Here is a 15,221-nt window from a genome sequence, read left to right on the forward strand (position 1 = left end):
TCCGACATTGCTTAACAAAGGGCCAAAGTAGACATGATGATAATCGCACAGCTGGTAGCTTGTGTGATTGTTCTTTGTTCAGTTAAATAGCAACCACACTCATGGGCTAGTGTGTGTGTATGTGTGTGTCCAGATTAGGACTGCAGCTGGTGATAGGTGGAGAGAAGGGAATTTACCCTTTGCTGCCACCAGGGTCCCAATCCAAATTCAGTTGACCCCCCAGGGAGCTACTATTTACTAAACAAAGGACAATCATGCTTACTGCCAGCTGTGTCATTGTAGCCGCCTCTAGATTGACCCAGCCTGTTTCTTTAAAAGTGAGCCAAGTTTTCAAAAACAGGAAAGCAGATCCTCCCAAGTCAGCAAACCCAGCAGGACAGCTCTCCTACCCCCAATTCTGCCCCTTAAATCGGAGAAGCTCTAGATGTTGCTGGACTCATATCTCCCATCATCCTTGACCACTGGCCATGCTGGCTGAGGAGTCCAACTACCTCTGGAGAACCACAGGGTCTCCACTCCTGCCTTATGTGCTCATATATAACCTAAGTAATAGAATTGTAGAGTTGGAAGGGACCACTAGGATCATCTAGTCCAACCCCCTGAAATGCAGGAATCTTTTGCCTGACATGGGGCTTGAAACCACAACCCTGAGATTAAGCTTTACCAACTGAGCTATTAAGACAGCAGAAGTCATGTTTATGACTGAACTCTTTAACTGTCCTTAAGAGATCAGGATGTGATGTCTGCACTCACCCAAAATGACACTGGATTTTTCTGTTATCTCATGCAAAGGAATTCCTAATACTGGTTTTGCTGATGGAGGTCTTCTGGCACAACAAGATCAAATGACTGAAAAGCAAGAATTCGCTCTTCTCTCCAGCACTATATGGTTCATTTGCCCCAGTCTGTGCCCCATCCCCCAGCTGCCTATATGTTCCTGAAAACTCTGTTGTAGTTTTCTTCTCGCCATTTGATCTCTCTCCACTGAGAGAATTGCCCCTTTGCATTCTAGCATTCTGTGTCTTCCATAGTTTATGGGGAAATCCATTTTGTCTATACAAGGAACAAGGAACATTTTTGGCTCCAGGGGCAAGATCCTCTCAGGGTCAGCCTCATGGGCCGCATTTGACTGGTGAGCAAGGCTGCACCCATGACATCACAGTGATGCCGTGAGCAAGGTGCTTTGAAGTCCCAAAGTCAGGACTTCCAAGCACCTTTCAAAGCAGTCACTTTGGTGAATGTTAGCTGTGTGAGCGGTCTCCTGGCAACTCTCTGCAGCTTTAGCAAACTGGGGTTCCCAGGACTCTTTGAGGGAACCCCTGACTGTTGAAATAGCATGAGAGTGCTTAAAATGTACGGTACGGATGTGACCTTTCTTCTTGTAGTTCTTGTTGCTATACCAGAACATAAGAAGAGCCCTGCAGGATCAAATCAAAAGCCCATCTTAGCACTCTTGTTAACTGCAGTAACCAACCCAGAGAAGCTTAGGGAAATCTTGCAAGCAGGACAATGACACGATATACAACCTTAAGACATGTGGGCCATATTCATTCCATTACAGGATCCTTGCCTTTAGAGCAGGAATTGGGGGGTGGGGGACCTGTGGCACACCTGATACTGTGGGACTCCCAACTCCCCCCAGCCAGCATGGCCAATGGGCAAAGCTGATGGGAGCTAAAGTCCAGCCACACCCCTGATTTAGAAGTTGCTATGCATTTTTACTCCCTGTGTCTGGAATGCAGCGGCCGAGGCTGCTGGCTTGAGTCTTGCCATGTGTCTCGCTGAGGGGCAAGTGCTCTTTCAGATAGCATGAAACCGGGCCCCAAGTCAATGCTGCCTTTCGCATAGGGCTAGCTGGCATGACAGGGCTGTTTGTGAAGTTTGGAAGCGGCTGCTTGCCTGAAGAAATGAATAGGCTTGCTTGTCCTCGAGGCAGCATGACAGAATGATGGATTCTCTGCTCTGTTTTTCTGACCCTGGCTGCTGCCTTCCCCCCCACCCCCTGCAACAGATTAAAGAACTCACAGGCAACCTCAATAGGAACTCCTCGTCTTCCAGCCTGTCATCGGGACCCAGTGGCCCTGATTCAGACACCTCTCATCCCAACACGCCTAATGTCGAGAGAAGCATGTCTGTCTCGGTGAAGGATCAGCGAAAAGCAATCAAGACCCTTTTGAACTGGGTCCAAAGGAAAACAAGAAAGTAAGCCAACTTTTCTCCCCCCCCCCCCCTTAAAAGTCGCCGCAAATCCCACTGCCAATCAGATGGAAGAAGATTTCCATTAGTTATCTGTGTGATAAAATGGATTGGATGCATTCAAAGTGGATTTGAGGGCAAGCAATAAAACAGGCTCTGTAATTTTGGCTTCATCAGCCAAGGAAGAGCTTGGGCTATGCAGCTGGGTTTTTCCTGTCCTTCCTGTTTCACAGTTCTGTGTTTTGTATCAGTAATAAGACCCTATTCCGACTCTTCTTTGCAGCGTACGTTGCCTTGGGGCGATCCCAAGTATAAAGATGTGCTCATGGCTGGCCCTTTCATTAGCTGACATGAGGCACAAGGCCATCTCCCAGCTAATGTAATAATGATGATGATAATAATGATGATGGTGATGATGATGATGATGAAGAAGAAGTTTTATTTATACCCCGCCCTTCTTGGTTTAAAAACCGGGCTCAGGGTGGCTAACAGGAAATATAAAACATTGATTAAAATACGACTTAAAAACAGCATAAAACAGCATAAAATACAACATAAAATGCAGCATCAATATCAATAGATATCAATAGACCAGGGGTAGGGAACCTTTTCGGCCTGGTGGGTCAGATCCCTCCCTGTCCCCACCACAGGTGGGACAACCCACCTGTGAAATCATCAATGGCATCAGGTGACCGACAGGTGCGCTGTCCTGTCCACCTGTCAAAGTTTCTCATGCTGCGCTTCCCAAATGCGCAGTGGTAAACGGGTTGTTGGATGCTTGGAAAGTGATGTGCATGGGGCTTTGGCAGTACTAAGTATAGGGCTTGGCTGCATGATCAAGCTCCCCGCAGGGAATTTGCTTGTGAAAGCTGTTGGTGCGAGGTGACTTCAGCCCTGCTTTCTATAGGGATCGATTCTGTGGTTCAGCTCACCTGCTCCAGATGCATCTTTTATCTGCTCCACATGTATAGGTGACGTCACGTGTGGGGCACGCGAGTGTGGTTTTGGGTGGGTGGCAGGGACAACCTCATGGCCAAACTGGGACGCATGCCAAGCCAAATTTGGCTGGAGGTTCCCTACTCCTGGTGTAGACTGTATTGAGCTAGATAGACCAATGGTCTGCTTTGGTCAGCTTCCTACATTCCTTTGCTGACAGTTACCATTTGCCAGGCAAAAGCTCCCACTGTGGTCCTCTGAGGGCAGGCAGCAGGGCTAAGCAGCTGGATCTCTCTCACCCCATGATGGAGGAAAAGGCACCTTGTCTACAAAAACTCCCTCTTGTGAATGCTTAGAGTATGATGCATTCCCCTAAAGCTAGGAAGCCTTTGCACTGGAATAATTTTTTGTGTTACGAGAGTCTTGAACATGCCCATCTCCCTGTATGGATTTTCATACCGCCTCTCTCCTTGGTACTCTCACCTCCAGGTATGGGGTTGCCGTTCAGGACTTTACCAGCAGTTGGCGCAGTGGCCTGGCTTTCTTGGCGGTAATCAAAGCCATAGATTCGAGCTTGGTAGATATGAAACAAGCTTTGGAGAAATCACCCCGGGAGAATTTAGAGGATGCATTCACTACAGCACATAACCACCTAGGTATTCCAAGACTTCTGGAGCCAGAAGGTAACTTGTTCATACCTAAATGTCTTCTGCAGGCTTTTGGGATTTACAGGCTGATCAGTGGGGCCTTGTGATCATTACATTGTTTTATCTTTGTTTGTAAATCACTCTGAATTTTTTCCAGTGTCATATATTTTTTAATGAAATCAATAAGTAAAAGGAAATAAATTTAGATTCATCACGAGACAATATGTGTGTCTCCCCAGACATCATGGTTGAGTCGCCTGACGATCAGTCCATTGTGACCTATGTGGCACAATTTTTGGAACATTTCCCAGAGCTGGAAGGGGTACGTATGTTCCTTCACTTCGCTGTTTGGATGCTTCTTTCCTGTAAGTGTAGTTAGGTCACTCTCAGCGATAAGCACCTCCTCCACAGTTAGAAGGAAGTTGGGTGATTGTTTCCCTCACCTGGTCTCCTTTACTTTACTTCAGTTGTATTTACTTCACTAGGTCAACCCAATTCCCAACAATATGGACAGTGGGCAGCAAATGTGGGTGGCTTTCCTCTTGTCTCCCCACCCCCTAGATTGGAAATGGCAAGAATCAAAGAGACACTGTTGGGATCTTGACTCTGCATGAGCAGTTCCTGAACTGCACCTGAGAAACCTGGAAGTTGAGAGGGCTGCAGGTATATCATTAGATGTTCTTCAACTAAACACTCCCATAACTCAAGGTAGGCTGCCCAATGCATCTCTGCATAAGGTGGCTTGGTCACTTCTGACTATTTCAGAGACACAGCAGAAACACCCTCTGCCCTCAAAGGAGACCAGCCATTGCATCTCTGCATGTGAGTCACTGCTCTTGGTTTGCCTCCTTACAGTTGGGAAGCACGCAGCAACTCAGGCAGAGATGTCTTACTGTTTCCTATGATGATAGCAAATCTTTGGTGGGCTGGTGGAAGCGTGGCTTAATTGTTCCGACAACTACCTTGCAAAAAGAAATATTACAGTGGTACCTCAGGTTACATAGGCTTCAGGTTACATTCGCTTCAGGTTACAGACTCCGCTAACCCAGTAATAGTGCTTCAGGTTAAGAACTTTGCTTCAGGATGAGAACAGAAATCGTGCTCCGGCAGCACGGCGGCAGCGGGAGGCCCCATTAGCTAAAGTGGTGCTTCAGGTTAAGAACAGTTTCAGGTTAAGAACGGACCTCTGGAACGAATTAAGTACTTAACCCAAGGTACCACTATATTTATCAAATGATATGATGGTGATGATGATTTATTTAATGTTTTATAGGAAGATTTTTCAGATCCGGACAAGGACTTTGCAGCTGAATCTCCTTTCCACATCAAAGAGACACCAGGGGAAGAAAATCAAGGGAAGGTTTTGATTTTGAATGAGAATGGGAAGCACACCTATACCGGTCACCTGGACAGAAGCCAGTCTTCACCTCCCAAAATCTATATTCCTGGTTCGCCCCTTAATCCAGAGAACCCAAGTTTTCATATGGCAAATGAGGAGATTAATGACAATCTGCAGCAGCAACTATCAGATCATTCAGAGACTTCCACAGAAGAACCTCAGAGGCCGAGCTCACTGCCAATAACAGAGCCTGTTGATTATCAGTCCAATTCTGCTGCCGACGTTCTTGCCAATAATGTAAACGGGTCTGAAGGGGATCAGCTGAGTATGTCCAATTCACCAACCCAGAGCGATGACCTTCTTCCGCCAAGTTCACCTCCGTATCACAAACATTCTGTTGAATCTGCTGACTCTTCGGGAGTTGACTCCGAAGAATTCAGCAAGAACAAGCCAGCCATTGAAACTAAAGAATCATCTGATGGAAAGGCTTGCTCATCCTCTCTACCTGAAAACGTACCGGAATATCTGACAACGAAACTTGAACATCCAATTCCAGCTGCTGATGAGCAGGATAGCACAAAGAAATATATATTAGAATTGTTGAACAAGGAAATATCTAAGCTCCCAGAAAAATATGACCATGCAATGCAGTCTTCTTCCCTAAGGGAAGGACATGCTACTCACCAGGAAACTGGTGGACCTGATTTCAACGATAATTCAGAAGAGTGTTACCCATTGGAACGTTTTTCTCCAGTTAGAAACACTCCCAAGAGCCTAGATATTACTAATGAAGACAGCTCGGTGGGTGAAATGGTGGCAAACCCTTCCAAAATCTCCATAATCCCCCATGACCTCTTCTATTACCCCCATTATGACGTTCCCATATCGGACGTCTTGGATGCTTTTGCAACACCCGGCGCAGACCCCACCCTCTCGGAAAACAACAAGATCTGCGCCGAGCTTTTAGTAAACTGTTTGGCGGAGAAAGAGTTGCTTGACCAAAACGCGGAGAAGGATATTTCAAAGGCAGGCCTACACACGCGTAATGCAGCACCAACACCCTTGGATGATAAAAGCCCGGAGAAGCAGAAAAAAGATGCCCGTGGTCACACCAAGGCTTCCCTTAACAAGGCTGCTGCAGAAGGGAAGAATGTGATACTCAAAGCAAACAGTGTGGATTCTGCTCACTCAGATGTCCCTGTGGTACGGTTGCTTTTTGCACTTACTTGTTTGCTTGTGCCAAATTCTTCCCTTGCACTTGATGCCATCTAAATTATTATAGAGAAGTTTACACCATAGTTCTTTTTCTGAGGGCTCTGGTGACTAGAAACTACTTGGGTCTATCCCCCTGGTGTTGCACCTGGAAGTAGTCTTTAAATGCAGAGATGGAGAACCTGTGACCTTCCAGGTGCTGTTGGGACTTCCACTCCCATCAGTCCTAATTATTGCCATTGGTTGGGGCTGATGGGAGTTGTAGTCTGGCAATATCTGGAGAGCCCCAGGCTCCCCACCCCTGACTTAAATGCTTATATTGAAATATCTGGGATCAGGCCCATTGACTGGTCAAACACACACTAACCATATTGGGTGGTTGCTGCTCCCATGAGAGTCAGGGAACTTGTCTTCTACCAATGTGACTTCTTGGCAGGAGTAGTAAATGGTACTGCAGGATGGTACTTCAGTTTAGATTGTGAGTCTCTGGAGCAATGCAGTATTTTCATGTGGTATACTATGGGTTGTGTCTAACTAAATCCTACTCAAAGGAGACCCATTAAAATCAGTGGTCGTGACTAACTCAGGTCCATTGATTTCAGTGACTCCACTCCGGGTAGGACTTAGTTGGATACAGCCCTATGACCCAATTTGGTAGCCATTAGAATAAGGTGTAATATCAGCCTAAAATGAGAGTTTAATTTGGACTCGCTTCTGTTTGGCTTGATGTATTGTCCTAAGAGGTTAGCTCTGTTTGGGGAAGCGAGATCTTCTTCAAGTGGCAAGTCTCCCACTGTACGTACTGATCCTGCAGCTGTGTTCATAGATGTGTTTGCGTTTTGTTGGGCGTTAGAAAATCCCAAGGGTCATTTCACAAATAACACAAGCCCAGATTTACCATGCAAGTGTACTCTCAACAGGGAGCTGTAGCTAATCCTGCCTTTTCTTGTGAGTTTGCCTCTACGGTACCCTTGGTTTCAAACACCTATCTTTCACAATTGCACTTTACATGTTGAGGTGTACACCAAAACACCAAACATAAGGTTGGATCCAGACTTTGTTGCACTTCATTCCCTTTGACATCAGTGGAACATCAGTCAGAATTAATTTGCCCTGTTGATTTCAAGGAGGCCAAAGTTCAACTAAATTAGCCTCGATGCAAACCATGATGTGTGAAGCAGCCCTGAAGCTGGATACTTGGTTGGTTACATTTCTCCTTCGCTTTTCTTGAAAGTGCCCCAGGCATCATTAGACAGTGATGCTGTATACATTTACTTGTTTAGGAAACAGTTGTCAAAATGAGAAGATCAGCTTAAGGATGGACAGCATGTTCTGTCCACACATAACCCCACTTTGTTCAGCTTGTTGTTTTGGTATCGGTAGAGCCCTACTTGCATTCTGGCGCACTAAAACACCCTCTGAGACAGAGGTTGTCAATATGGCAACCCTGAGATACTGTCAGACTCCAATTCCCAGCAGCCTCAGCGATCCTAGCCAATGGTTGGAGTACAGCAACATCTGGCACCAAATGAGTTGTGGAACCCAGTATGTGAAATTATCTGCCCCAGAAGAATAGATGGCTGTGTACTTCACAATTTTCCCATTGCCACCTGAAGATTTCTTTTTCCAATGAGATTTTAAGTTGTTTGTTGCACAGAGTTCTTCTAGTTGGTCTAGGCTTTTGCATGTGTTAAGATCGCTGCCTTTTGTATTTTCAGTGACTTTTTGTTTGATTGTTGCTTGTTAGCCACCTTTATTTTGTAGTGGTGGGGAGACAGGGCAGAAATCCTTCCCTCCACCCAGCTACCCACCTCTGTATCTGTTTTATTTTGATGTTGTTTGCCAGCTTCCTGCCACTTTGGGCATCTCTATTTTAGTGGGCAAAATAGAAATCCCTCTTTCTAACCATGTCTGTGTCTAGCTAGCTTGCTAGCTAAACAAGCAAGTGAATGTAGTTTGCCAATATAAAGAAGAAAAAAGGAGCTTCAAAGATTAAATAGGCGGATCTCGATAAACTTGTACAAACTCTTGCTTTTAAAAACCTGAATTATCATCATTTTTATTTTTAACAGATAGTGGTAAACCAGTTTGATACTACAGCTGAAGAAAGAAAACTGCCAGAAGAAAGGAGCAAAAAGAAAGAGAAAAGGAAGAATAAGTCAATTTTTCAGGGAGAAAACAACCCAAGTCCAAAAGCTGGCTCCACCCGGCTACTAGATAAGCTAGAGGAAGAATCCACAGACCATCAGGGGCTTTCAAGGTACTTTCCGTTTGCTTCTTTGGTTCCTAAACACAAAACCCGTCTTGTCACTTTTTCTTGTCTGGTTTCCAGGCAAAGCTTATTTGCCTGCCACGTCTCATATTTTGCTGGCCTTCTTGGCTGCAGTCCTGGACAGCCATAGCACAGGCAGGGGAGGAAAAGTCCAGGTAGCCGGATGCATTTGGGAAGGGCGAGGTGCAGCCAAAATCTAAGCACTTCTGGTACCTGCTGGGTGATCAGCTCCCACAAGTGCCAAAGTGTGTTTAAGCCCCATTGACTTCAGTGGAAGAATTTAGCACAAACATGCTTCGGTTCTTAACGATGACTGATCTCCAAGCAGAATGAGCAAGTCGCTTCCCCACCCACCTGCCTGCCCCTGAAATTGGCTCTGGAGGGTCAGGGGAACCCCTAGATCAGTGCACAGGTGGAGAAAAGAGGGGCTCATTTCATCTGGCAAGCTGAAATACTTGCGCAGATGGAACAGTTAGATGAGCACTGACTGGCAGCAGCTCTCCAGGGTTTCAGACAAGGGCCATTCCCAGCCTTATCTGGACATGTGAGGTTTGAACCTAGGACCTCTCTGTGTGCAAAGCAGATACTGAGCTATGGGCCTTGACCCATCTCTGCAGTAGCACTCAGTGGGAGGCTGTTAAACGTTGCCTAGATGAGTTGTGCATGTGGAGAGGGAGAAAGGGAGAGAGAGAACTTTGTGGTGGACTCTCAGATTAATATAGGGTTCTGATCCTGTTCTTCAAGAATCATCATTCAGTACAATGAACCAAACTGGTTAAACCTTGTTAGCACAATGGGGAGTCTCAAGCTAGCTTTATGCATTCAGGTGACATTGTTTAATATGTATTTTTAATCTGTTGGAAGCTGCCCAGAGTGGCTGGGGAAACCTAGGCAGATGGGTGGGGTATAAGTAATAGATGATGATGATGATGATGATGATGATATTATATCTACTGTATTTACCCAAATATAAGCTGCACCTTTAAAATAGGAGGAGGGAAAGAAAAAGTACCCAAATATAAGCTGCTCCCTTCCTTGCTCTTTTCCTTCCTGGCCTTGGATGCAGATGGGGAAGTATGCGCAGGGCGGGCGCCACTTCACCACGCTCCTGGTGCTGTTTGCCCCACACTCCTGGCTATATACCATAATGTTGCGAATATAAGCAGCACTTTTCACGGTCAGAATTCAGGAGGGGGGGGGAGAATGTGGGTTATATTCGAGCCAATATGGTATTCTCCCCACCTATTCTCCCCATTTATTCGCTTCCAAGAATGTTTGTCCTACCTAGCAATTTCACTGGGCCACCTCAACACCATTTCCTTTTACTGCTCTATAACCCCCAGGAAACTATTTTGGACGTTCCTCGTTTCATCCCTTAACCCTCACTGCCTTGTCCTCTTCTCTATAAGCTCTACTCATTCTGGAGAGAAAGGGTGCAGGCAGCAGAAGTTCATGCTTTATCCCTAGATGCAAACTTGGGAGTCTGGTCACTTTCTCTCCAGAGCTATGGTTTCTCTACGGTGTTGCATATGAATTTGGGCTGGGACCGTTAATTAGATTGTAGTAAATGGGAATGCTGGTTGCGGAGGAGTTTGAGAACTTGGACCACGCAGGAGATAAATGTCTTTGGACGATACAGTGTTGTGCATAACTTGAAACTGGGGTGGAGAAGAATGTCTACCCAGTGTTTTGTCTCTTTAGAGCACGCTTTGCAAAAGTGTTAGAGCTGGGCTGTCTTTCCAATCAAGCTTCTCTTACATATTGATTCAATTAACCTTTTCAGGGTCAGCCACAGCGATCCCAATGTCGTTTCCCAAAGATATTTAGCAGAGTCGACCAGTAAGGTAAATATATGCATGTCTTTCTCTTTTGCATAATCATTCAAAACCAAGCTAGTACAACATGGCTTTAAATAATTCTGGTTAGCCAGCAGTTAGACAGCCAGTGGCTTTTAATCTTTCTGTATGTGGGAGATCTCTTTTCTGTCACCCGGAGTTGAGATCTCTCTTGAACTGAACTGCTTACTGTGCTCCAGTATTGATATGTGTCTGCTTTCACCATGCATTTAGCAGACCTGTTGTTAAGATAAGATCGCAGGAGGAGATCTGGTGGATCAAGCCAATTGCCCACCTCCCAGCCCTACCTAGAGATGAACCAGGGACCTTCTCATGCAAAGCAGATGCTCTACCACAGAGCTATGACCCTTCCCCATGTTTTAGGTTCTTTCAGCATGTTCTGCCATGGGATTTGTGGCATTACACTCTTGCTTTTCAATATGCCTTCCCCTTGTCAGTGCTGTACACTGCCTGCCTGTACACTAATATGATCATTGAAGGACATTCCCCATGTTCTCCTCTCAAATGAGTTGTGGTGGTGACTACTGTGGTCTCCTCTTCGAAGTGTCTTGCGTTTTTGAAAATGTTAATAATGAGGATTCTTCCGGTTTAATCCTTTTATCCAGGAGTACGATAACATTCCATTTTATTTTGCCAAATCTTAGCTGAAAAAATAATGCCTTTTTACAGTTCTGAAAACTACTACAAGTCACCACATTCAAATGATCAAAACAGAATAAAAAAAATTCCTTACAGTAGCACCTTAGAGACCAGCTAAGTTTGTTCTGGGTATAAGCTTTCGTGTGCATGAAAACTTCTTCAGATACACTGAAACAGAAGTCACCAGACCCTTATATATAGTGAGAGGGTGGGGAGGGGTATTACTCAGAAGGGTGGTGGGAATGGGTGATTGGCTGATAGGTGTGGTAAACCTGTTGATGACTGTTAATGACTGCAATTGGTCTTACAGGAAAAAGCAATGGGTGAGATGGCTAAAAATAGCTTCATCATGTTTTATCATCTTGCTTTTTCCTGAAAGCCCAATTGCAGTCATTAACAGTCGTTATAACAAATTTAGTTGGTGTCTAAGGTGCTACTGGAAGGATTTTTAAAAATTTGTTTCGACTACGGCAGACCAACACGGCTACCTACCTGTAACTATTCAAATGATCAGTTACTGATTTAATGGCAAAAGATTTGAGCTCCATAACAGCTTACAACAATCCCAAATACTTAACCCGTTTAGGGTCTTAAGATCTGTGAAAGTTTGGGTACTGCGGTGTTTCATTTATTGTTTTGTTCTCTGCTGCTGGCTTATTGCTGTGTTTAGATTTCATGGTTTTCATTTTTTAAAAATGTAACCATTTCCCCTTGATTGAAAGTTGTCCAGAAGACTTTTATTACAGTGTGGGATATAAATACTGTAAATACACCTTTTATATCTTTTACAATCCAGGCTATTTAATTATATTGTTGTGACAATCTGGATTTGATTATTTTCCAGGAACTTGGCAGCACTGATGTTCCAAATAGCATGGCTATAAGTGAAATTGCTAGCTCCTCTTCCAGGTGGGTACTTACCCTTCTTTCATAAGTTGAGCCTCAGGGTGAAGACAGACACCAGCATTGACTGCAAGCCTTGGTTTCGCAAAGGATAAGCTCCAGTCAGGAGCTGCAAGTGGAACTGTGTGTCTTTACCTGCCATACACCTTATGTTATTTGGCATTAAGTATGGGGCAGGTGGGCGTGGCTTAGGGAAAACAGCCTCATAGCCAAATCAGGACCCTGCTTGGCCTGATTTGGCCCATGGGCTGGAGGTTCCCTATGCCTGCAGTGGATCCTGAGGACAAGGAGGATTATGCCCTGGTTGTTATTTATTCCTTGTTAAGCTTTATTTTCCCAACTCCATGTTGCCTCCTACACATGCACACAGAAACTAAGACTTACAGTATTTTTCGCTCTATAAGACACACCAGACCACAAGACGCACCTAGTTTTTGGAGGAGGAAAACAAGAAAAAAAATATTCTGAATCTCAGAAGCCAGAACAGCAAGAGGGATTGCTGCGCAGTGAAAGCAGCAATCCCTCTTGCTATTCTGGCTTCTGTGATAGCTGTGCAGCCTGCATTCACTCCATAAGACGCACACACATTTCCCCTTAATTTTTAAGAGGGAAAAAGTGAGTCTTATAGAGCAAAAAATACGGTAATTTAGATTAATGCCAATCAGAGCAGCAATCTGTCTTTTTGCTTCTTCCTCCATAAAGTGCCACGTATTCCAGCGCTATTTAATGATCGGTAATTCTGACTTTGCATTTTTACTACCCATTGCTGCACCTGCATATTTATTTATTTTACACTTGAAAGACCCATTCCAGAAAAGATTTTCTACTTCCTGTCAAACACCGATTGTAGGGTAACCCACAAGGTCTCTCTTTTTGCCCTAGCAGCGTTAAATATCCGGGCGTTATTACGGAGATTGCATTCAATTGCTTTCGGAAAATGATTAATGTTTTTGTCTGTGTTAAATATGTAAGTTCTTAATATGTTAGATGTGACTTATGCAGTATTTCAAAGATGTAGGTTTTATGTATGATTCCAGGCAGCAACGTGATTTTACGCAGTATTTTATACTGTTGGGTTTTATATCACATTTACAGTGGTACCTCGGGTTACATACGTTTCAGGTTACATACGCTTCAGGTTACAGACTCCGCTAACCCAGAAATAGTACCTTTGAGGTACTTTGCTTCAGGATTAGAACAGAAATAGCGCGGCGGCAGCAGGAGGCCCGATTAGTTAAAGTGGTGCTTCAGGTTAAGAACACTTTCAGGTTAAGAACAGACCTCTGGAACGAATTAAGTACGTAACCAGAGGTACCACTGTATTTATCGTCTATGCAAATGGCCTATGGCCCAAGCATTAAAAAAACTGACTCACTGACACTTGAAAGATCTGTGTGCCACCTTTTTCTGCCAAATGGCATTTCAGCGTGACGTAACAAAATTTCCATTATTTTTAAAAATGATTATCCTAATAGAGAATAGCCAGCCGAATTAATAAAAAAATCTGCCATTGTGGGCTAAAAAATCGATATCAGCAACTAACTAATTCAGCAGGCTCTAAACTATCCACAAGCCAAATGAAGTGAAGCAAACCAAATTTGGCGATGCATTAAACCAATGAAACTAGCTACTGAAAGCTCCAATAATCAGGATTTTCCTTTCCTTGGGCCTGGAAAGGTAGTAATGAAGGTGTCCTGAGTAGAAGTGGCTTAGTGGATGGGGTGGAGCCTGGCATGTGAGTCGCTGCTGCTTAGTGAGAGGGAAAGTGGCAAGGAGGTCAGCACAGTGCAGTTCCATTGGCAGGAGCACTGGATTGACTCTGATGATGTGTTTGCACCACGCCCGTCTCCCTGCCTCTCTCTCTCTCCTGGTCGGCAACAGCGACCCACCTGCTAGGAAGCTAGCATAATGTCCCCATCCCAGTGAGCTGCTTCTGGCCTGGTGGATCATCTTATATGGTCTTGGCGGCCGCCCCCAGTCACCAGTCTAGCTGCCTCTGGCGGTGAAGTCAAACCACTGCATTAGCATCACTGCTGGGGCACAAGCATGGGCAGTGTTAATGGAGGTTCTGGGCAGTCTCACTGCTGTCCAAGCGAAGCAGATCAAGACGATTGGCCCCATCTTGGCTGCCAGAGTTGCCAGAAGAAGGAAGACCTGTGAGGGGAGAGACTCCATCAGGCAAGGCCTCTTTCCACCAGCCTTGCTCTACCCTCTAGTCTCTGCTTCTCAATGTGTATTGTTTTATGTACTGTGGTTTGCCGTTGTTTTATTGATTATAGTTTAGATATTATTTATTGTAACTGTTGAGTGGATTTCTATTTAACTCTTATATGTTGATATTATTATTTTATCTTATTCTAATGATTGTTGAGGGACGTGGGTGGCGCTGTGGGTTAAACCACAGAGCCTAGGACTTGCCAATCAGAAGGTCGGCGGTTCGAATCCCCGCGATGGGGTGAGCTCCCGTTGCTTGGTCCCTGCTCCTACCATCCTAGCAGTTCAAAAGCACACCAGTGCAAGTAGATAAATAGGTACCACTCTGGCGGGAAGGTAAACGGCATTTCCGTGTGCTGCTCTGGTTCGCCAGAAGCGGCTTAGTCATGCTGGCCACATGACCCGGAAGCTGTACGCCGGCTCCCTCGGCCAGTAAAGCGAGATGAGCGCCGCAACCCCAGAGTCGGTCACGACTGGACCTAATGGTCAGGGGTCCCTTTACCTTTAATGATTGTTGAATGTTACTTTTTGATGCAGGTTGCCTATTTCAAAGTTATGTTTTATTATCACATTTTTGTATCGCGTTAGATTGTTATAAGATGTACATTTTTTGTTCCTTCAGCTTGTAAACCGCCTTGAGTATTGTAAGATAGAAAGACGGTATACAAATTAAAAATGATGATGATGATGATGATGATCTTTGGAATTCCACAAGGCTCCCTCTCTGCAGTAGCTGCCCACCTGCAGACAAGATACTCTGAGACAGGCCTCCAGTGACTATCTTTCTTCTTATTCCTTTGCAGGAAGAGAAAAGACCTTGAAAAGAAAGACTCTTCTGACAAGGCCAGCGTGCCTACACCCTCTCCGCGGACAGACCAGCCTGAGCTGTTTTACTTCATTGTTTTCCTCTGGGTGCTGGTCTACTGCTTATTGCTCCTTCCACAGCTGGTTAGCAGCCCCCTTTGATCCCTGTGAGTGAGCCAGAATAATAAAAGATAGCGGCTTGA

The 15,221-nt window shown here is 45.0% G+C and overlaps 1 protein-coding gene across 6 annotated transcripts in view; it reads left to right on the forward strand.

Moving 5' to 3' along the window:
• CLMN (calmin) overlaps positions 1-15,221 on the forward strand; it is a 70,983-nt gene extending 55,762 nt beyond the window's left edge. For all 6 annotated transcript variants that reach the window (XM_083732809.1, XM_083732811.1, XM_083732812.1 and 3 more), the window contains 8 exons: positions 2,012-2,202; positions 3,622-3,815; positions 4,019-4,101; positions 5,053-6,321; positions 8,403-8,590; positions 10,386-10,446; positions 11,942-12,006; positions 15,018-15,221. In XM_083732809.1, the coding sequence (XP_083588935.1) occupies positions 2,012-2,202; positions 3,622-3,815; positions 4,019-4,101; positions 5,053-6,321; positions 8,403-8,590; positions 10,386-10,446; positions 11,942-12,006; positions 15,018-15,180 (2,214 nt within the window). In that variant the 3' untranslated portion in view covers positions 15,181-15,221. The remainder of the gene's footprint in view (positions 1-2,011; positions 2,203-3,621; positions 3,816-4,018; positions 4,102-5,052; positions 6,322-8,402; positions 8,591-10,385; positions 10,447-11,941; positions 12,007-15,017) is intronic.

The sequence above is a fragment of the Podarcis gaigeae genome (assembly GCF_964106915.1).
Source record: "Podarcis gaigeae genome assembly, chromosome: 1".
In the NCBI taxonomy this organism is placed as follows: domain Eukaryota; kingdom Metazoa; phylum Chordata; class Lepidosauria; order Squamata; family Lacertidae; genus Podarcis; species Podarcis gaigeae.